Source organism: Polypterus senegalus, chromosome 7, assembly GCF_016835505.1.
Source record: "Polypterus senegalus isolate Bchr_013 chromosome 7, ASM1683550v1, whole genome shotgun sequence".
NCBI lineage: Eukaryota > Metazoa > Chordata > Cladistia > Polypteriformes > Polypteridae > Polypterus > Polypterus senegalus.
Window position 1 is genome coordinate 160,329,860 of NC_053160.1, and position 24,530 is coordinate 160,354,389.

Consider the following 24,530-nt stretch of genomic DNA (forward strand, 5'->3'; position numbering starts at 1 on the left):
GCAATAAATTGTCTGCTCTTCACATGAGAATAACCTTATTTGTTCTCAAAATGTGCAATATTAACTTAAGATGCAACACTCTGTACTTTGGTTTGATACTTACATTTATTATATCTTATTTATATTTATATGATTACTTTATATTTGCTCTTAGTGTAACATGTCCCTTGTATGTTATTAAGTTGTAACATAAGTAATTTCCTTTGGGATTAATAAAGTCTTTCTGATTCTGATTTATAATATACAAAAAACAAAAAGTGCCATAGTGTTTATGTTTGATTTGAACAAGAGGGCCAAAGACGGTTCTAGGGCAGAAGTGGGTACATAAAGACAGAGGATTAGGAGCAGTGGCATCCTATTCTGTTCAGTGCCTGCATGGACTGGATGTTGGGCAGGGTTGTGTGCTCCAGCGGCTACGGGGCATCTGTTGGTGAATAGAGATTTTGCCGATGATGCTGTGATCTTTGCAGAATCAATGGAAGCTCTGTTTGGGGCTCTTGAAAGACTGAGTGAGGAGTCTGAGTGTCTGGGCCTGCGAGTGTCCTAATAAAAACCAAGATCCAGGCCTTTAATGACCTCTTGGGCACAGCATTCGGGAGTGTGTCTTTCTGCGGAGAGAATTTCAACCATGTTGAGAGGTTTACTTGCTATGGCAGTGACATTCATCTCTTTTGAGTCTTCCTATGAAGTCACTAGAAGGACTGGGAAAGCATGGCAGGTTAGGAGGTCGCTGAAAAGAGGTGTGAGGTGCTCCCACCATCTCTATAAAAGGACAAAGGTCCAAGTCTTTAGAGTTCTGATGCTTCCTGTTTTTATATATGGTTGTGAGACATGGACATGGACATGGCTCTAGTGGGTGTTTGGTGTGTGGGTGTGTGTGTGGTAATCCTGCAATGTATCGGTGCCCTGTCCAGGATTTGTTTGTGGATTGCACCCTGTGCTAGCTGAGATAGGCTCTGACCTGCAATCCTGGTCTGGATTAATGGGTTAGAACATAACATAACATGTTTTTGTGTTGATCTGCAGTCTAATTCGTGGGAAGCTGTTCCTGTTCGGTGGTTGTTCCAGCACACAAGCTGAAGAATGCATTCCTGGAGTTTACTGCTTTGACATTAGTAAGTTGTGCTATTTATTAAATGAAGAGATAGTCAATTAATATGAATGATTACTGCTTAAAATTCATTTGAAAAAGATGGTCCTGGAAGAGGAGAATAAAGCTGTTGGAGCATGTCCCACCATTTGTTGAACTGAGCAGATGAAGTATTTTAGTTTTAAAGTTACATATCTTTAAAAGAAAACAAATCAACTCTATCTGAAAGCATTATTATTTTTTGATTGATCAGGGCTTCAATTAAGTCTTGCATTCTGTACACCTTTGTTAATGCATTCCACATGTTGGCTGTTTTGTTGATGGTGGTTCCCCTGATAAACATTTTATTTATTTATTTATTTATTATTTGTTTTATTTATTTATTATTTATTTATTTAAGTATGACTTTTATACCATCACTAATAATTGAATCATTTGTTTAATTTTTGCACCTTTTTCCTTGTCTTTTTTATGGACCTACCACTGAAAAGGGGGAATTCCTTTGCCATACAATTCTATTTCAACATTAGGTTTTTTTATTTTGTTCTTACCTTTGCTTGTATTTGTGCCATTTGCGTTGTCATTCTGATTACTTATGATTTTGTCCTCTCATCGTTAAAACAACTCCAACATCATCAAGGGCCAGCCCTCAGAGTTTGCAACCTTTGGCTAACAATGGCAATTTAAAAAGTCATCCCTATCCAAGTCTGCAGAGTTAAAAACTATTTTTTGCTTTCAAAAATGTTTTATTGTGAAGTGTTTTTTAGTTTTTAACTCGAGTAAACTTTCTGACCTTAATTTTGATAGATAGATAGATAGATAGATAGATAGATAGATAGATAGATAGATAGATAGATAGATAGATAGATACTTTATTAATCCCAAGGGGAAATTCACACATTTAGTCTCTTGTTTTGGTAAAAATGTGGACGATTTTCTGGTTTTGACCTTTGTTTTTGATATCAGTTATACCTTTTCTCCCACTTACTCCAAATATCTCTTTTGCTAATACACCAGCATAACAGTCACTAGTATGACATCACAAGTGAGGCATGATTCCGGGAATGCTGGGAAAGATGGAGATGACTGACCCAGATGACTCGAAATGACAGTACCCTTAAAAAACAAAACTGGTGTCATGGTGAAGTGATAAATATTTTCAGTTTTGTAAAGAAGCTTCTTAGAGTCTGAAAAGTCCCAATTAGACCTTTAGAACATTGAAATCCATGCAGTAATTGAAAGAAAAATAATTGTTAAACCCTGCTGATCATTGCACCAGGATGTATGTGATGTGGACTGTTATACCAGCATGATAATAACGTCATGCGTCGCACATTCTTAGCTGTTTTGCCTAGCAACCTCCCAAGCAACCAAGAAAACACAAGGCACAAAAAAGTGGTGTACACAATGAAAATTAAATGGCACTGCAGGAGAATGTGATTTATTTTTAACATAGCTGAACATAGTTAAAAGTGTATTTAATATAAGCATGAATGTGGCCACTGGATTCCTTGACCTCAAACCCCACCTCACACCAAAACAGTTTTAATTATTTTATGAGGTGAAGTAAAACCTATAAAAAATTTGAAACAAAAGTAAGATCATACTTAATATGATGCTGTGCATACAGCATTTTAAGACATGTTTCTAGTGTTTTTTCCCCTCCTTAATCCCAAATTCCACAGTCATTTAGCTGAACTGGATCAAAGTGAAGTTGCATGGTGGAGTTGTGAACAGCATTGTCACCCTAAACACTGATTGATTTGTCCTTGGGATCCCCTACCTTAATCCTTTAGCCCCTCTGAAAGCCTAAAATTCAAAGGTGTGAGGATTCAAGAAATAAAATTTTGATATTGCCGTAAATCACTTATTGCCCAATACCAGGTTTGTGAGAAAGTTTTGTAGAAGCCGTCATTTGAACTTTTCAAAGGCTGAGAGGGAAGGCAGTTTCACCAACAAGATGGGGAAAAAGGAAGAAGAGCACAACATTTATCAAACCTCAGAAGGATTTAAAAAATAGTTTAAATAGGAGGCTCTTGCAGGTGTTCATTTCTGCCTTGGATTTCGATTATCCTTATACAGACAGTGTTCACATTGCAGGAAAAAGAACTGCTCTACCCTCATAATGGTAAGCTTCTGCCTTCTGTGCTGCTAATTGACTTAAGCTGCAGCACTGGTCAGTGGCATGGTGGTGAACTCGTTCATGGGCACATAATTACCTTGGGGCAGCACAGTGGTTCAGTACTAGCACAGCTGCCTTGCATCCCACGGAGTCTGCATGTTCTCCTCATGTCTGTATGGGTTTCCTCAGGTGCAATGGTTTCCTCCAGCTGTCTAAAGATGTGCAGATAATGTGGATTGGTAGCACTAAATTGGCCCTAGTGTGTGTTCACCCTGCGTTAGACTGGCGTCCTATCCAGGGTTGGTTCCTGTCTTGCACACCTTGCTAGCCAGGATGGACTCCAAAATGACCCTGGTCTGGATTAAGTGGGTTAGGAAATAACATGACATGACAGTAACCATAATCATTATGATGGAACACTGCAGCTTTTTTACATTGCACACACAATGTCTTAAGTGTGTATGTCACATTAAAAGTAATGCATGATAGGGGGCTCTGATTACAACAGGGTATTTCACACACTGCTCATGTGTATGCATCCAGGGTAAGCTTTAGCGTTATAATATATCTGGCCCCAATAAAAATTGCCCCTGAACTAGAATGTCTTGATTCATTAATAATGGGGGATTGGACAGAAAATATATTCATTTAAAAAAACTTTACAATTACAGTTACTGGTGTGACTTTTCTCAAAGGTCCTCCAGTTTTCCTTGCACATTCCAAAGATGTGGATATTAGGTTATTAGAGATTCTAAATGGGTCCTGTGTGATTTTGCTACCTGAACAGACACCGGCCCAATGCATCCATGAACTGGATTAAGGCTTGAGCATGGAATGTTATATAATGTTGACAGAAGGGTAACATCATTTTTTTGCATTTTGAATTGCTGGGATTTTGTGGGACATTGAAAATTGCCCATCAATGGACATGATCGAAGTGTTTAAAATTGTGAAACAAGTTATTACAGCAGATCCCAATTATTACTGTAGGATCAATTCTGCAAGGAGAACATGGGGATAGGGCATGAAGTTTATTTTCATGCAAAGAACCATAGACACATGGAATAAATTAACAATTTGTATGGTGGAGAGTAGAATTTTGGGGACCATCACACCTAAACTTGATGTTATTTTGGACTACCTAGGTTAATAGAATGGACAAGTTTGTTGGGCTGAATGGCCTGTTCTTATCACAATTCTTCTAATGTTCTAATCAGTGATACCTCATAAAACTGCACCCAGAATGAGCATTTCAAAATGTTGGTCTTATGATATGACATCTCTTGTAGTTTGCAATAACTTACCACTGCTCATTTCATGTCTTTCTTTTAGATAATAGCCATTTATGTTTAGCTGCTAAGAACATGATAAAACGATCCATGCCAATCCTTTAAGAATAATGATAATGACACACTTTCTCATGAAAAGCATGGTTCTTTGACATGAACCCCTGAAGGTCCTCATTTGTTTACCTGGGTTGTTATAGAAACCTTGTTCCAAATGCACATAATAAGAGAATATGTGCAAGGAATATTTCGAATTGATGAATATTGCACCATGATGTCAAATTGTGAATTTTCCCTTGGGATTAATACAGTATCTATCTATCTATCTATCTATCTATCTATCTATCTATCTATCTATCTATCTATCTATCTATCTATCTATCTATCTATCTATCTAATTACATTGTATTGGGGCAAATAACTGATTTCACTTTTTCATTTTTCCAGGTACATTAATGTGGGAGAAGTTAAAGACAAGTGGAATGGCCCCAAAGACCCTGAAGCACAGTTCAGCTGCAGTTGGGGAAAATATCTACATTTTTGGAGGAGTTGCCAATGGCACTGTGTGCGATAATCTCCTTGTATTTAACACAGGCCAGTAACTATAGATTTCCTATAAATTAGCTGAATGTCAAGGATACAGTGTGTCATGAGAGGAATTCCTTTTTTCTTTCTTAACCTGCTCATTTAAATGTTAAGGCAGCATAGTAAGGGAATGCTGTGGCTCTTGCCACTGGCTCACTGCACTCATAATTAGTGGATGGATTTGGATTTGCGTAGGGCGTGCATTTGTGTGCTTCTCTTTCAAAGATAGTACCCTGTATGGGTCTGATTCCTGCCCTGTATTTATTTAAGATGCTCAGACAGACTTAAAGTTAGGCCACGTTAATAAGAAACCAGCAAGTCCAGAAAAATGGAAGGATGTCAAGGTCTCTACTCTATAGCTCAACATCATCCTTTATCTTTTTCTTTTCATGATAATCACAATTTAAAATGAGCTGATGTGTTTTAAACTTGTGGTTACACTATGGCATATAATTTGTTGTACAAATACTGATCATGCTTTTTATTCACATATGACTCAGGCGCCGCCGCGAGTGGCAGCCTTTCCAGTAGCTCTGTGTATGACTTTATTTTTCTACCTTTTTCTCCATTTTACTGATCACCCCTATCACTTTCTTTTATGTGGACCCGTTCCCTGGACACTTTTTACTACTTGTGAATTTCCCCTTGGGATTAATAAAGTATCTATCTATCTATCTATCTATCTATCTATCTATCTATCTATCTATCTATCTATCTATCTATCTATCTATCTATTGATACACTGTGACTTGAAGTATTTTTTGATAATAAGTAAAGGTACATAACAGTTAAATTAAGGCTGAATGTGTTTTTATTTATTTTTTAGTGGCAATGATGTGGACACCAGTCCAAGTAACTGGCTGTAGGCCATCTGCAAGGTAAGCTTAGCAGAGATGCCAGCTGTTGATCTCTTATTTCATTTACAAGCTCTTTTACAAGGACACTTTATTGGGTTATGTCTAACTGGCATGTTGCCACTGTGTTCCCCCACGGACAAGTTTCCAAGCATTCTTCCAAAGCCATCGCATATAATTCAATATAAAAGTGCTGAAGGCTGTGAGTATCAAAGCGTAAAGTAAATATGTGTTTCTTGAAAGGAAATAGCCAATGTTATCGCATGTACATCCCTCTGTCTGCCTCTCTGTCTTTGCTCATTGTATCTCTGGGACCATCCCCATAGGAATCTTCTTCTTCTTTTGGCTGCTCCCGTTAGGGGTCGCCACAGTGGATCATCTTCTTCCATATCTTTCTGTCCTCTGCAACATGTTCTGTTACACCCATCACCTGCATGTCCTCTCTCACCACATCCATAAAATCAAAAATGAGATCTTCTTCAGATATTTTTGGTTTCTCCTAGACAACAATGAGATCAGAAAGAAATACAAGGGAGACATGTACTTTTGTCTCTTGCTTCTCAGATTTTTCTTCTGAGACAAAACTCCCCGGTAGTCACCCAGGTGTGTCCTCTTGAGTTTTAGCAGAGATGTCAGCAGAGAAACACAATGGGCTCAGATCTTCCAAGTAGCGTCTTGACATTTTTTTTTTTACAATTTGAAAATTATTTGCATTGTGTACTCAGTAATATGTGGTGAAATGCATGGACAGTTGTTTGTGGTAATGAAACACAAAACTGTAGTCCTTGTGTCTGAATAATACTACTAGTTGCTCTGATTTATAGTGGTTAAGACTTTGAGCTTTATACCCTTAGGCCATCGGTTCAGATCCCACTACTGATACCTCTGTGTGACCCTGAGCAAGTCACTTCACCTGCCTGTGCTCCAATTGGAAAAACAAAGGAAATGTAACCATATAGTAGTCATGTAGTCATATCTCAAATGTTGTAAGACACCTTAGATAAAGACATCAGTCTAATATTAAGTAAAAATAAGAAGCCTTGAAAGTGACTAAAAATAGATCCTACTCTAATATGCCACGCTTTTCAAACCAAATTCTCAATTTTGACTTCTTTTACCTAAGTTGTATCTCCTGTCTCCTAAGGAATTTTAGGAGAAACATCTGTGGCAAAGGTTATTTATTCTTAAATGAAGCATAACTGAAAATCTCTTATATGTCATCAATGACTGAGCTGTAAAAGCAGTAAAAGTTCCTATGGATTGGGCCTGTTGTTTTTTTGAAACAAGCTGCATTTGCTTATGTTGCAGTCATAGATCTGATTATTATTCTATGCCTCAATTTACACAAAATAATCCTTAATGAACTTAAATTTAAAAGAATGAAAGTGTTATAATGTGACACTGATGATACAAAAATTAGTACTGGTTTAACTGGTATTTGAAACACAACCCAGGAACTACCAACTGACATGGTGGGCTGATTGTTGCATTGGGAAGCGTGGGTTAATTAGATATAACAGGTTACACTGTTGTTGGGATCATTTCTGCGCTATGAGTGGCTTTACACCAAATCATATTTGACTAGCAGGCCTTAAAATATATAAAACTGTCTTCTTCTTTAAAAGCACTAACTGTAAATGCACTTTATGCATTAACACAAATTATGTTAAAAACACAGTGAAACATAATGGATGTCAATGATTACCATAATCAAATCATGATAATATGAAGTCATTAACATTAAATTTAATATATAGCTGGCTGACGAAGGAAAACAAAAACTCACTTTGGGGGCAGGCAGCCATTTATACAGATGAAATGTTTATTTCAGATTTTGGAACGTTAACAATCATGGCAGCACAGATTTCCATTTTAATGTACATTTTCTACAGCACATGCTTTATGATTTAATTAGCAGACATAAACTTGAAACCAATGAAACAGAAGCAGTAGCTCAAAGCCTGTGACAGAAGAGGTAGGGCCAAGCAAAGATGAAGCACACATCGTTGCCATTCCTCTCACTCTATTGCAATTTACACCAACCATTCTTTGATCTCATCCCTATATATATAAAATCCAACATCTGTCTGTCTGCCTGCCTGTACTTAACGGATTTAGATCGAGGGGGCGACCACCCTGGAGGCCTCAGGTAAAGAGCTGGGAAGCTCATCCCTGTAGGGACCCGGGGTTACCACCAGAGGGACCCCAATACCAGGAAGACCCTAGACCTCAGCACTTCCGCCACACCCGGAAGTGCTGGGGGGAAGAGAAAACGGGGACACCCAGAGTGCTTTCAAGGAGACAGCCAGCACTTCCGCCTTCCTCCCAACTCTGGCTCGTCTACTGGAAGGAGGCGGCCTCTTTTATTATTACCCGGATGGCCCCAGGTGCCCTCTGACGTCACTTCCTGGTGTGGCGGAAGTGTCAGGAAAGCACCTGGAAGTACTCCGGGTCTTCTTGGAATTACTTCCGGCAGCACTTCCTGGTGTGGCGGAAGTTCTGCCATCTAGGATTCCCCAACTGTCCGAGCGCCCCCTGGCGGTGGCCACGTCCTCTCACGGGCATCCCAGCTCCGTCCTTGTGGCCCCCAAATAGACCCGGGCGGCTGCCCTCTCGTGGCCGAGGAGAAGTATTGTCCAAGTTGGGGACTGTCCAGGCATCTCGGCCGGGCAGTGTCCCCGCTCATCTGTGGCACTATCTATCTATCTATCTATCTATCTATCTATCTATCTATCTATCTATCTATTGCATACTAGGGATATGAGGAAAAACTGTTTAAACATTTAGCTGATTTAAGGTTGGAAACCATCTGGGGAATTTTTGAAAACAGAACTTTACAGAACTTAAACTCCTACTGCCTGCCCCCAATCACAATGTGCTTTACAGTGAAAACAAGATTTCAAAATAGCCTCCGAAAAACTGCTGGTTTATTCTATAAAATCAAATTTGCACAACTGGATCAGATCAAGTTGTATAAAAAGGTGTCCGCTGACTGTCCGAGGTAAAACTGGTTTTGGGTTTCATCGCTGGTCCATTTAATTTTGCACACTTCAGTGGCGTGCATGATCAGGACTTATACAGTAAGTGTTCCTAGCAGTTGTATTTTTATAGAACAGGGATGGATGGAACAGTGTGGTTATGGTCAAGCTGCAAAGCAGAGAGGAAAGCGTACTTCAGTGAAGCTGTAATGTAGCATGGGCATACTAAGAAAAGAAGTTATCGAGCTTTCTCAGATTCAAGAAATAATATGGCTTTTACAATCATATTTTTTATCATATATAACAGTTGTCAATGTCAGCATGTTCTTAACCAGTATTAGCACTGATGACCTTTCTGCTTATAGACACACAGAACGATATATCATGTCATTGTTGTGGGGGGAGATGCAGCCATCCCTGCTAACACAGTGTGCAAGGCAAGAATGAACCCTGGACAGGGTGCCAGTCCATTGCAGAGCGAACAGACACACACACAGACACCAAACGCACACTTGGACCAATTTAGTGTCAGCAATCCACCTAACCTATATGTCTTTGGAGAGTGGGAGGAAACCAGATCACCCAGAGGAAATCCACATAGACATAGGAATAACATGTCAAACTCCTCACAGGGATGACCCGGGATGTGTACCTGGGACTCCTTACGGCATGTTCAATATTTCAATTTTTGTAAAAGAAAATCACAGTTTTAAAAAACACTGCATTTAAACCTGAAGGGTTGTGGTCTTAAAAATTCTTAAAAGTTAAAATGTTCCTATGGAGTGTGACTTTCTGAAATGTACACAACCAGGAGCTAATGAGTACTTTTTGTTTTGCTATAATACTTTCTTTTTTTTTACTAGTGAGTAATCTGAATCCACACTTTCATATTTTAGTGACTTAATGTGATTAGAGTCACTGCTGTTTTAGACGTGCTTCACTGGCATGGAGGAGTATCCCTCCATTTCAGAACATGGAGATTTCCTCAAGAAAAGAATAATCAGCATTTATAAGTACAGTCTTTTCCTGATGGATCAGTCACTTCTTGCCATTTGTTGTTTGGGGGGTGAGCACGCATATAAGTTAACTAATGCTGTATCAGTCATATTCTGCATTGTATTAGTAGGACATATCTACTGTAGTTGAACAAAATTCACTCTGTTTGCTGTTCAAATTCCTATTTAACTTTATTACCCTTTTCACATGTTGAAGTGAAATGGCTACAAACAAAAAAGTTGAAAATAGTATTATCAGCTGTTTAATAGCCTACCACATGTTTGCTGTTGCACTGAGCGAGTGAGAACTCATAAAAAGAGGGCAAACATGGGAAAAGAGAAGCACACAGGAGAATTCATGCTGCACATTTGAAACCCCTACCTTTGAACGTCTAAGCACCAATTTCCTACATAAGCATAAAACATAAAATAAACTGCTGAGCCTTTCTGTCATGTTAGCAAACCTTCTAGAGGCACAATGTAGGCCATGTGTCCTCTCAGTGCTCAACAGAATACACTAAAAAGATAAACATTAAATCTGTCAGTTTTCAGTTGCTGTAATTTGACACTTAGTTCAGGTTTCTGTTTAAACATTTGCACATTGCTGATTCTTTATACAAAACATTTATCAATTTCCTTGGGCTTTAACATCTCTGCTGCATATCCCCGTCTGACTGGGAGATATCGTTTGGATGTCTACCTGTAACCCTAGAGACCTTATTTTCTACATTGAATATTCTGCATGTAAGAATCAGTTAGGCATTCCTAATGTACTCATCCCTCAGGTCTCTATGTGAGGAGGCCATGTTGCCATGGAGCGGTAATAAGAGTCTAAGGATTGCTGAAGCCTGTGAAAGTAAATCTGCTGCCCATCTGTCACCTGCAGTGAGCCTCTTCACGCAACAAGCAACCAGCTCCTGACATACCTTTCTATATCTGTGTAAAAAAAAAGATTCTGTACTTAGCAATCACTTTTGGGTGATGAAACCCTGAACAATTTATTTAATAGGGAACAATAAAAATTCACAGTGTGCTTTAATAGTAGTCGTGTGGGTGATGACTGCACGCTTGGTGGTCCCTTGATCACAGACCACAAAATTATTCATCCATAAGTCCATCCATTTTGAACCTGTTCTAATGATGGTAGTAACAAAGATGGGCAGCAACACTGGGGGGAGAAGGCAGAAACCAGCCAATTTAGCTTCTCCAATTAACCCAACACATATATTTTTGGAATGAGACAAGAAAACAGGATTGCCCCTACGTATATCACTCATTTTATAACATTAATATGCAGTGCAAGAATAGTTGATGCCTACCCATGTTTACTACAACTGTAAGTGTTCAGTATTTACACAATATAGATATTTCATTTGTAAATATGAACCCTAACCCTAATTTAAAATATCTTTTTGCCAGTACATACTAATAATAAGAGAGAGTTTGATCATATTTCTTAATAAATGAAATGATTCACTTTACAGTTTACAATTAACATATTATATTATTTCTCAATGTGAGCAGATGGAGATATATTATAATATAAAATTAGATCATTTGTTATATTCATGTCAGGATTATTTCCATTCGTTTTCTTAACCCACTTACCCAGGGCTGGGTTGCAGAGAAGCTGGAGCCTATGTCAGCACACAGCAAAAAATGAAATCTAAGCAAGTGAAAAGGAAAAGTATTCATTTCATGACATTAAATCTTTTTTTCCTTATCGTAAGAATTACTGACTTATCAAAAAATTTGTATTGATGATGTTTTAACTTACTTTAAGAAATCTTGTCAAGTAAATTGTGCTTACCTCATTGGCAGATATTTTTGCTAAATAAAAGCCAAACAACTCCATTTAAAGTTTTTTTTGTCTAATTTTTGTCAATGCATTTTTTGCAGTGCAGACATGGAGCAGCCCAGAGCAGCTTCAACACCTGGATAGGGTGCCAGTCCACCATAGGGCATTGTGTACGCACGCACACACACACACACACACATTAGGGACAATTTTACAATGCCAGTTCACCTAACATGCATGTCTTTGGACTGTGGGAGGAAACTGAAGCAAGACCCAGACAAGGAAAACCTGAAGTGTGAATCCTGACATCTGCACTGCAAGGTAGCAGTGCTAACACTGTGCCACCATACTGCTCATGTCAGGATTATATCATTTATATATACAGTAAATCAAACAAAAAAAAAGTGTTTTTCAAATCTGCACTTATAATTTATTCAATTTAGAAAGACAGCTTAAAACGAAAGTGCTCAACCAAGGGGATTTCATTTTGTTAACCACTGACTAATAAAACAGAATGCTGATTTTTTTATGGGTGAAAATGTTAATAGCAATATACAGTACTTGGGTAGATTAAAATAATAATAATTTATTAGGAGAACTAAACATGGCCACATGCTTGTTTTCTGTATATAGCAAAAAAAGTAAAAGATTTAATATAGGGCTTACCAAGAAAGGTGCAATATATCATTATGCAATAAAACCTGACAAATGATTGTTTGATTACTTCTCTTTTTCAGGTTCAGTCACACCTGCGCTTTAGTTGGAGAGCAGATCTATGTGTTTGGTGGATGCTATTCTGAGGACATCTTTTACAATGATGTCCACATCCTGGAGACAGGTATTTGTAAATTTAGTATAGTACAGCATGTTAATGGGGTGCATTCATTAAAGCATTTTGGAAACAATGGAAATACAGTACTCATCAGGAACTGGGAATAGTCTTGTGAAGTTGTAAATTCACGTTCTGAAAAAGCCAAGTGGTGTTCTACATTTTTATGATGTATTTGTTTGAAACTGTTAATGTTTCTCCTCAAATGTTCATCACAGTTTCACATATTTTGGGATTTGCACCCATAATTCTGTTAAAATAACTTGCGGCCACTAGAGGGCATACCAGTGCCCCAAACCCAACACACAACTACAAATAAACAAATGCAAATGTTTTGTATTGTCAGAAACCCAGTCCTGGCTTTAAACAAAGTTCTTGTATTTAACCACCAAAATGTTCCTTGTAGATTTTTCTTTCTCAGACTGCTGCAAAGGGTTCCAACACCTGACAGTACAACACAGCATGGCATTTTTTTCAGTTCAATATTTACTTGGATCTCCTCCCATCCAGAGGAATGCTGTCTGTCTCCTTTCCTGACTCCAGCTCTCTGACCAAGTCTATGGCTTTCTTTTGACTCCTGTCCTGGGAGTACTTCTGATGCTTCATCTATTACCTCTTTAAAACACTTCTGGGTCAGGCTGGAAAAGGACAGTTTGTATCATCACTATCCAAGAGCTCCCCCAGCAGTCCCCCACAGAACCCAAAAGAAATTGCCCCTGGTTCCATAACTCTCATGCTGCCCCATAATGGGGTTTGCAAGATGGGATGCTGCTACCCAATGTACATGGGAACACTCTGCCCATAGCAGGCAGCCCCCCATTGTGCTGTATTTCCCATTTCCCAATTTCATCCTGGGTGTCGTTCAATGGCTGCTAGGGTGCCAGCCCTGATGTAGCCACTGTAATGTTCTTCAACATCTCTGTCCTGACACAGAAAGGAGATGCTGTCCCTCACTCGCTGACCGTTCGTTATCAAGGCCTCCTGGAAAAGTAAGGTAGAGGGCCCCATACTGGCTGGGACTCTGGTTCATTCCTCAAAAACTGTGTTAGTTCTAGAATTATGATGTTAATTGTCAACTCTTAATTGGGCCAGATATTAAGGACACAGATTGTGTATGTCCTGTAATAGGCTGCTGTGCTGTCAGGAAAGGATCTGTAGCTCAAGATCATGGATTGGACAGATCATGTTTAGATGATAGGTAGATGGACACTTTTTGTTAGTTTGGACAATCTATATACTTTTAATGTTATGATCGCTCATTCTTAATGGTTTGATAAGCACTATCTATATATATAATTCACTAAGGCAAGACACCCATGGAAAGAACGCCGGAAGGGGCGTGGATTCACTAAGCCACCAACAAGTAAGACGCCCATGGCGCATGCAGGAACTCCCACCAACTCTAAGACCATTGGATACGATGACAACTCACAGAACCCAGAACCACGCCCACCAACTCGGACGCGATGACACAGGAAAAATGTCGTTATTTATGTTCGTCTGTCACTTCTGAGCCACGTTGACTGTTCATAGAAGCATGTATTTTACGGAGGTGAATCGCCATATGCAGCGTGTAAAACAGTTTGCGAGGGGTATCCCATGGGATCCTTAAAACAATCCTTTAAAACTGAGGTTAAAACACAATGAAGGAAGCAGTCTTTAAAAACCAATAAGCCCTATGCCTCTGTTTCATTACTGTCTCACCTGCTTCACCAATGCAGGCCCTGCAACAGTTGAGACGCTCACTCAGCAGCTGACCTTCTCTGTGCCTGACCGGTTCACACAGAGGCACCACTCGACGCGGCAGGACTATCTAAGAAGAGGCATGTTTGGCACGGATGTAAATCGTTGTATGCGGCGTGTAAAACAGTTTGTTTGTCGCAGATGTGAATCGTTGTATGCAGCGTGTAAAACAGTTTCCGAGGGGTTTCCCATGGTCTTAGACTCGGTGGCCGGGTCTCTGTCAGTTGCTCTTGGAACCGGGCACATGATCAGGCAGTGTGTATGCTTCGAGTGCAAGGGTGGACGCGACAGGACCATCTAAGAAAAATTATGTCGCGACTGTGAATCGCTGTATGCAGTGTGTAAAACAGTTTGTTTGTCGCAGATGTGAATCGCTGTATGTGGTGTGTAGAGCAGTTTGCGAGGGGTATCCCGTAGTCTTACAGTTGGTGGGCGGGTCTCTGTTAGTTGCTCTTGCGAGCGGACACATGACCAGGCAGTGTGTGTGCTTCGAGAGCGTGGGTGGACGCGACAGCACCATCTAAGAAGATTCATATTTGTCGCGGATGTGAATTGCTGTATGCAGTCTGTAAAACAATTTGTCGCAAATATGAATCGCTGTATGCAGCGTGTAAAACGCTGTATTGTATGTTGCCCTCTCCAGAGTTACATCTTTTCATTCACCTACAGTATACACAATGAAGTAAGCGGTCTTTAAAAACCGAGTTTTCGGTTACGACGCACAACCGTGTGCACCATAGCAAACTGTTTTACACGCTACATACAGCAATTCGCATCCGCGACAAACATGCGTCTTCTTAGATGCTCCTGCACTTTGTACACACTGCCCTCCCACCTTGCTACTACCGTGGTCGGGTGTCTTGCTTGATTATATATAGAAACACAGCCAAAACCGCACAGAGCAATGAAAAGTCTACGTGAGTCACAGGTGCATCTGGACTGTGCAAAGACGACAAAGACTCGAGTGACGAGTTGGAGGTGGGCACATGAGCAGGCCGTGTATACTGGATGAGAAATCAGCAGACTAACATAACGGAGGGAGCGGAGTGGACGTCCTTCTCCTCTCCTCCCGTTCCACCCTCCGCACCTGAGCGCCGCACGGACGATTATGTGTTGGTTCGTTCTGTGCATTGTTACAATGTTGCTTTTCTTGCTGATTTATTATATTACTGGTTTTTCAAATCTTAATTTTCTCCCTGTGCTTAAAAATCATTAAAAAACCGGCCTGATTATGCGGCGTATGGTTCGCCACGGGTTGGCTGGTATTCTGAAATTTGCTTCAATATACTTCACTTTATCAAGGTAAGCAAGCCTTCCCTTTATTTAATTCTGCAATATTTGTTGGAATTTTTTGGTTTACTACTTTAGTGGTTCATGACTTTAAAAAGTCTATACAACCTTACATTTTTGGACAGAAGACACCAAAGCAAAGCATCACCAAGGCAGACAACACTTGTATGTTTAAGTAGTATAAACACTACAGTAGGTGCAGTATGTGCACACTTGCAGCAAAGCAGAGATAGACAGACATGCCAGCTCAGTACGTATGGAGCTCCCTAAATATGCGTTCTCTATGACTTGTTTATAATTGTCTGTCTCGACGTCATGCATAGTGAACAAACTTGGTTCTTGGGATTTAGTCTGAGTCTTCTTGGCACTTCGTTCTTGGCTAATGTTAGCACAAGTTGTGTTCCTAGCACTTGTTAGCTGCATTCTGTTGCCAATTGTCATTAATCTAGGGGTCTTTTGTTTAAATAGTGAATTGAAAGTCCTTTCCAATGTTCTTGGTAATAAAAGTTGCACACGTTATTTTATGCACTTTCTAATATCCATACTAGTCCTTGAAGTAGGCTGGCACCTGCAGTATTCTGTTCAGCCACGGAGTACCTGTGGTAAATTTTTGAATGCCGGCACTTCAGGCTTGGACCCTCCTTCATATCTTCAATGTAATTTATGTCTAAATTTAAAAGGTCTTTGAGATAATATACATATAACAGTGAGTTCAAAATTCCAAGGAGGGCTTAATTACAAACAGTGTCAAATTTACACAGTATTGTGAGAAGGAATAGGAAACCACCAGAAACTGAATGAACTAGCAATGGTTTGATTCCAACTCAAAGGACTGATCCATACTGTAATTTTTGAGAAACCATACTCTCTGATGTGTTATTATAACTGATCAGCATAAACAATTTTCACACACACATAAGCTCTCACCTAGCATAACACTGAGTTACAGCCAGCACTGAATAAGCAAGGAGAAAATAATGGTTGCCCCAATGGGTGCCTTTCAATTAAAAAATTAAAAAAATATCAGTTTAATTCTTTATCAATTCATATGTGTATGTGTGTGTATATATATATATATATATTGCCGCATGCGGCTGGGGGTGGAGCCCAGCCGGGATGCCCGAGGGGACCGGAGGAGGGCTGGTGCCTCCTCCCAACCACGAGGGGGCGACCGCCCTGGTTTTGTTGGTGGCCTGGAAGCCCAACCCTGTAGGGACCGTGGCCACCGCCAGGGGGCGGTGCCTGGAAGCCCAACCCTGCTGGGGAAGAAGAAGGGACCCGTGGCCACGGGCGCCAGTGCTGGGAAGCAGCTGGGGCCCATCCCGCCTCCGGTGCCTGAAGAACCTTGGAGCCCAGCACTTCCTCCACACAAATTGTAAATATTGTAAATAATATATATATATATATAGTGGCAGTAGGGGGCAGTAGTGCACCCTTGAACCCTCAGGTACAACTCCAGACACCCGGTAAAAGTCCAAGACCTTTTTATTTTTGTTTAACACTGTGCACAAAGCACCTTCCACACTACTCAAACTATTAACTATAATAAACACAATTCCCTCAACAATAAACTCTCCTCCTCGCCCAGACACTTGTTCCTCTCCCTCCCAGCTCAGTTCAGTGTCTGGACTGCGGCACCGTCCTTTTATAGCCCCTGACCCGGACGTGTTCCTGTCCCATCAATCCATAGTTCCTAATTCCTTCCGGGTCAGGGCAATCAGTTCAATCTTTTACTCACGCATGACATTTCTTCCCGTCACGTGACCGTGACGTACTCCCGGGTCATACGGCCTCACAGTGCCCATAAGCCCCCCCCCCACAGCGACTCCTGGTGGTCCCCAAGGTATCCAGCAGGGCTGTATATAGACACTACAAAGTCCATAAGGCCCTGCTGGACGTCGGGGCACGATCCTGCTGTCGGGAGAGCTCCTCCTGGCGGCCTGGGGGTGCTGACCGGCATGAGAAGCCGGCAGTCCTCCACAATATATATAGTCAGAAACTCCACACAGAGGCATAGCAAGTTTTGGGGCAGCCATACGTATATTTGGTATCCTGGCTGCAAAATCGCAAATAAAAAGTTGTACAGCACTGCTGTGCAAAACCAAACACAAAACCGAGTCCAAAACAGAACTGATGGAATAAGGAAAAGGTGGAGGCTTTTAAAGGGGAAGACAGGAAGTGAAGTCAGAGGGGTTGGGCTCATAAGGGTCTTTAGCCATAGGCTCGAGCCCGGACGTGACATCAAGGGAGTCAACAAGGTCTTCCTCCATAGGCTAGGAACTGGACGTGACGTCAACAGGGCCAGGTGGAATCTCCCGTGGATGGTCTGCACGGAACTAAAGAGTCAGTGAACTCTGCCACATCCCGGTCTGACTCGGAACTGCATTACTCAAGCCCTTTAGCTGCCTCCCATGCACATGTGTGTGGTAAAATATATATATATATATAACTAAAAGTATATTATATATATATAAAATATATTTTTAAAATACAAATTATCATTTTTTTTCTCAATCAAGTCTGATGTGTGGGTACGATATAATACCCACTCCTAATAGGGTCCTACTTTTTCTTGCTTGCTTTTTCGGTCCAGTTTTGTCTACTGTCATAAATATTGTCAGCTCTATAAGGACACCTCTACCTCTGGGTTTGATGAACAATTACATTGTAAACCTGTTACGACTACATTAGCTAATTTATTTTTTACGCTTTTTTCATCTTTTTTAGAGATCTACCACTCAAACTGTTTTTTTTGTGCATGCTCCAGAATTCAATTCCAATATTAGCTTTTTAATTGAGTGGTTATTTTTGTTTTTGCCATTTTTTGAATTGTACATGATTGCAGTTATTTTGTCTCCATGTCATCAGGGCAGCTCTTACATTGTCTGGGGTGTGTCTTCACAGGTCGTGAACTTTAGCTAAATGATGCAATGGTTTTAAAAGGTCATCCCTGAGACCATTTCCAATCTGGATTTGCAGGTTTCAAAATCCTTTATACAGTAAAAAATCATTTATTCTTGAGTTGTTTTTAGCTTTTGAGTCATTCCTGAAATTTTTGACAACAGCAGAGCATCCACAACAGCCAGCATGACAAAGGAGAGGAGAGTGATAAGATCTCAATGAAGGACATGCTGTTTTTGAATTTAATATTTACTGTCATACTTTCATTAGAAAACATTGTAACTGTTTTATATAATTTCTGGAATTACTACAGTTATTATTGTTTCGTTGCTTTGTCCAGACCTAATTAGAGAATTTTCTGAGTTCTTGAGTGGCACTTATTGGTAGCCTTGAAAGCTGAGAGCAGTGGGAAGTGTGACATCACTGCATCGCCACTATAAAAGATTGTGGCATGCATATTTGTTTGAACCTTACATTAAAAAAGAAAAACTAACAACGTTAACCTAGGATTAAGACAGCTCAAATAAAAAACAAAATGAAAAGGTTAGTTTAGTAATGACAGGAAGGATCTTGTAAAAATGATGTATGAGGGAAGACGCAAAAATTCCTGGAATCGTTCAATATCATAGGAGTAGGTTGTGGTTATCGAATATGCCACTAGATATCGTTTGCGAACAGTCTGGTTAATCAGTCATTGAGTTGATCAAATGCATATTTTATATATTTTTTTCATAATATTCTACATTCACACATGTAACCTGGGTGATTTTCTTTCTCTATCGCACTTGACAGATTTTCAAGAGATAATGTCGATAGCATTTATCAACTTTGACAGAGTTTGTTCTCTGTGGACAGGCTGTTAATCAATGACATTACATTGATCTGCTGAGGTGTCTACAAAAAAGCATCAGGGAAAACATCCAAAGAGGCAGTGCATTCAGAGCTAAATCTTGCATGATGACTAAAAACAATGTGGTTTCTTATTCACTCCTTCTAAATTTGCCAAATCTTGCTGTATGTTCCAAAATTAAAATTGAGACTTAAGGGAAGATTTGCTTCCATAGAATAAAGCAAGTTAAAAAGGAAGAGGCTCTAGATGTGGTAACAAAAGATGAGTGCAGGAAACTTTCCAGAAATCTGTGAATTGCTGGGACAAGTGCAATGCTTCTTAAGAAGATTATTTTAAGCAAGACTGAAAGAGAAATGCTTTCAGTATTATAATAAAGCTTTATTTTTAACAACTCTGTCAATTTTCGGGTCCCCTTGTAGAACAATCTTTGCAGTACTGGCAAAAAGAATATTAGGAATAAATACAATTTAAAGGGATTTGTTTAGTTATGACTTTGTCACACTTTTTACCTACAATTTCTGATTAAAATTTTGATTTTGAGAAAATATTTACTAGACTTGAATGTATCAGACCTCTGCTGTTTCATCTCTCCCTAAAAATATAAACACCACTGCCTCTCAAACCATGTCAAAATTTAGTCTATCAAAATACTAAATACAATAGACATCACTTATTGCAACAAAAAAGGCTGTAAAATGAAAAGAAACAGTAAAGCAAAATTATTGGCTATTAAAACAAAGCTGAGAAACAATTCAGGAAAAAACACTCAAATAGCCTTAAGGATTACCAAATTTGACCACCCTAAATTGTTCTGATGCATTTTTCTTTTTTCCTCTTTTTGTTAAAAGTAAAATTTTAAAATATTTTTTAATTCAAGGCATGTCTGTGCAGTATCTTTCTTTGTGCTTCTATCTACAGCAGACAAATCTTTAAAACTGCCCCATCTTTATAAGAGTATTGGCACTGTTAATGGTGGTTTCTATAACCCTTTAGCAGCCCCCTGCTTCACCAAGCACAGCATGATATCTGCTTCTGTCCTTTGTGGATTAAACTTGACCATCACAAGGACTCTGCCTAACTAAATTCTCTCTGCATGACTCTTTCTATGGAAGCTTAAAAGGTCACACTCCTCATGCCTGTGTTTTCATCTTTTAGCACCTTGTTATATGTTTTACGCTCACCTAGGCTTCAGCTTTGTCTAAGGTGTAGAAAGATCCATCCATCCATTATCCAACCCACTATATCCTAACTACAGGGTCACGGGGGTCTGCTGGAGCCAATCCCAGCCAACACAGGGCGCAAGACAGGAACAAACCCTGGGCAGGGCGCCAGCCCACTGCAGCTATAGAAAGATACTCATGCACATTTACCACCAACTAAAAACAAGCTTTTAATCCAGCTATTTTAACAAATAACAATAACTTTACAAACAAACAGAAGATGCAACTTTATTTCATCACCATGCACTGTATGCTCCTTATATCCACACATCATCAAGCCAAATGTCTTCCTAGAACAGATATGGAATAGACAGATTTGCACCTGTCCTATTAAAAAGCTTAAAAATAAACTTTTGTTAAAGAAAGCACAGATAAATTTTACAATAAAATTGATAGACATGAAAGAAATTTTATAATCGAGAGATATAGAGGATTCAGAAAGTGAATTTTACGACCACATATATAGAGGCGTGTGTCTTTCTAAATGATGTCCAGTCATTTCAGTTTGCCACAAGTGGACTCCAATCAACTTCTAGAAATATCACAAGGAGAATTACAGCAAACAGGATGCACTTGAGCACGACTGCCACAGCAGAGTGTCTAAATACTTGGATAAATGAGAGGTTTCAGTTTTGGATTTCTAATAAGTTTGCAAACCTTTTTCTGAGTTCGAGTGTAGACTGATGACATATTTATCAATTTAAAATTAAATCTACAACATACTACTGTGTGAAGAAGGTAGAGGAGTGTGAACACTTTCTGGATCCACTATACATAGAAACATATAGATAGATAGATAGATAGATAGATAGATAGATAGATAGATAGATAGATAGATAGATAGATAGATAGATAGATAGACTTGAAGGACACTGTAAAATATTTAATTGATCCCCAAAGGAAAAGTTACTACATAAATTTCTGAGGTTCTTTTTAGCAAGTTTTCTCAGAGGCTTCACTTGCAGTTCCACCTTTGAATGACCAGAAGCATTTTATTCTATTTAGAGTCGAGAGCTTTGATTGCATCATCATTTTATCAGCTGCCATGCAGTACTGGCACCTGTGTTGTTGCATGCTGGCACTGCTTGTGTCCTGTTCTAAGGCAATATGAAAATCAAACATTTGCTAGGGCCTTCCCATTTTTGTGTGCTTTGAGCTGACTCCAGAAATGCACCTTATTCTATTTTTAAAATGAGATGACATTTCCTTCCATTTGTGTCACTCTGTGCCTGATATCTGTTGGAATGAATGAATTTTATAAATGATGTAAAGCTAGGCAATAATGAGTCTGTGAGTGCCAACTGGAGAAGATGGGAGGGCAGAGAGTATGTATGCAATATCTCAATGTATATATATTCTAAAATATATTTCTATTTAAATTAGGAACTCTCACATGGACCAAGTGTGAAGTGAAGGGTGAGATACCTCGTGGATGTGCAGGTCAGAGTTTCACAGCTCATCACGACAAGGTCAGTTCAATATTTATATAAACAGACTGTTACAGAGAGATAATATAAGAACGTGAGCTGCCATATTCACATGGGTAAAATATGGACACTTAAAGGTGGATTTAGGAGTGGAACTGAGAGAAGTTCCCTCATCAAATCGGATTTTTTACAGTTTTTCAGTTGGATTACCCTGTAAGCATAGTCAGTCAAATAGACAGCTGAAGGGTCTGTGACAGATAACCTCCACTCTCTGAGTTTTTCTTCATTTTCTTCTAGCCAGTGTTACAGTGCGCTCTTTACTAGCATACTGAAGAGTACATACACATCCCAGGACATGTGGCAACAGCTTGCATCTTGTGACAATAGCAAAATGCCCAAAGGGACAGTGGCAAAAAGATTACTTATATATGGAGTGTATGTCACTTGAGTGTGAAACCAGAGAACCAGAAGGGCTCCTAATAGGTTAGATGCTAAATATGAAATCATTATCTTTGTAACCCTGGGCAAATTCACCTGAATATCCCTGGGTGCCTAAGGTACAAAAACACAAGCACATAAGTACTTAGTGCAGAAAGTTTATATTTGACTGTAATCGACTTTCTTTTAAAATTTATATTCTTAACTAGGGGGTTCGCCCCCTGCCCGCTTCGCTTGCAAATTCCTTCAGCCTGCGCGACGCGCCAGTCACTTCACGTCTCTGCTGCTCGTGTTGTGATGAGGGGGGCTGAAAGCACCCCAAGGAGACGCGGTCGCTCCCCCTCTTAAACGGTGATACAATGGGAAACAATTACAGTTTTTTTTACCTTCTCTTTGCTTGATCAGCTGCTGGGTTGCTGCATCTGCTGTGCCGTGTCATCTACATCCCATGTGGCGCTTTGAACATTTAAAAGCCTGTACAGCAGCTGTTCTACTCTTTGTCTTATATTTCTGGCCTTGGGCATGGTTAAATCTCTTAGCACAGTCTTGTCTCGCAGGATGTGAGTTCTTGATATTTTAGTTTGTAATTAAAAAAATGGAATAAGAACCTGAAAATCTAACAACATCACATTAAAGTTCAATAAATTCGGAAAAGAATGATACCAAACATAAATATGTAGGTTTTAAAATAAGCCCCATTTAAAGTGTGACAAAAATGTGACATAAAAAGTCACATAAAATTGTTGCACTTTTAGGCTTAGGATTTTATAGAGAGTAGATATTTTCGTATAATGTCATTTACCAGAGTTTCTATTTCACATTGTTTCACTTACAAATGGTTGTAACTTAGCATTGTTTGCTTACATTTTTGGATTTTTCTCAATTTATGTAATTGATGTTTCATAAATTCATCCTTTTGGAGGAATCAATATAAAGATTATCATTTTTTTACAAGTCTATTACTGTTTGTTTTATAAATACTTTGTACATTATGTATATATATATATATATATATATATATATATATATATATATATATATATATATATATATATATATATATATATATATATATATATATATATATATATATCTGCAGTGGGTTGGCACCCTGCCCAGGATTGGTTCCTGCCTTGTGCACTCTGTTGGCTGGGATTGGCTCCAGCAGACCCCGTGACCCTGTATTCGATTCAGCGGGTTGGAAAATGGATGGTTGGATATATATATATATATATGGATATATATATATATATATATATATATATATATATGTATACAATGCACCGATCAGCCAGAAACTTAAAATCACTGGCAATTGAAGTGAAAAACATTGATTATCATATTACAATGACACCAAGTGACAGTCAGTTTTTGAAGGTGAGCAGGAAGAATCGGCAAGCGTTAGGGTCTGAGCCACTCTGACAAGGCCCAGATTGTGATGGCTAGACAGCTGGGTCAGAGCATCTCCAATGTGACAGGACTTATGGGGTGTTTCTGATATGCAGTGTTCAGTATCTACCAAAAGTGGCCTAAAAAAGGACAGCTGTTGAATCTGATATGCGTGGGGAGCAAAGGCCAGCTGGTTTGGTCTAATACCTCCAAAGAGCTACTGTAGCACAAATTGCCGATAAACTTAAAGCTGGCCATGAGAGAAGGGTGTCAGCTTGCTGCATATGCAGCTGTGTAACCACAGATTGGCCAACGTGCCCGTGCTGACCCCTGTCCACCACCAAAAGCCCCAACAATGGGCATGTAAGCATCAGAACTGAACCATGGAGCAATATAAGGTGGAGACCTGGTCTGATGAATCACATTTATCTTTTAGAAAATGTGGATGGCCAGGTGAGCATGTGTCTTTTACCTGAGGAAGAGATAGCAGAAAGATGCATTATGGGAAGATGGCATTCAAAGACAGTGTGATGCTCTGAACAATGTTCTCCTGGCTCCTGGCATTCATGTGGATGTTACCACCTGCCTAAAGATATTTGCAGACCATGTACACCTCTTCATTGAAGCAGTATTCTCTGATGGCAGTAGCTTCTTTCAGCAGGATAAGGTGCATCGCTGCACTGCAAGAAATGCTCGGGAATGGTTTGAGGAACATGACAAAGAATTCAAGGTGTT

General features: G+C 39.5%; 1 protein-coding gene across 4 annotated transcripts in view; it reads left to right on the top strand.

Annotated features, from left to right (window-relative positions):
• Positions 1–24,530, top strand: part of zmp:0000001301 (rab9 effector protein with kelch motifs) — a 72,579-nt gene that overhangs the window by 15,758 nt on the left and 32,291 nt on the right. For all 4 annotated transcript variants that reach the window (XM_039759436.1, XM_039759437.1, XM_039759438.1 and 1 more), the window contains exons 6-10: positions 1,027–1,115; positions 4,946–5,092; positions 5,910–5,961; positions 12,446–12,546; positions 21,925–22,010. In XM_039759436.1, the coding sequence (XP_039615370.1) occupies positions 1,027–1,115; positions 4,946–5,092; positions 5,910–5,961; positions 12,446–12,546; positions 21,925–22,010 (475 nt within the window). The remainder of the gene's footprint in view (positions 1–1,026; positions 1,116–4,945; positions 5,093–5,909; positions 5,962–12,445; positions 12,547–21,924; positions 22,011–24,530) is intronic.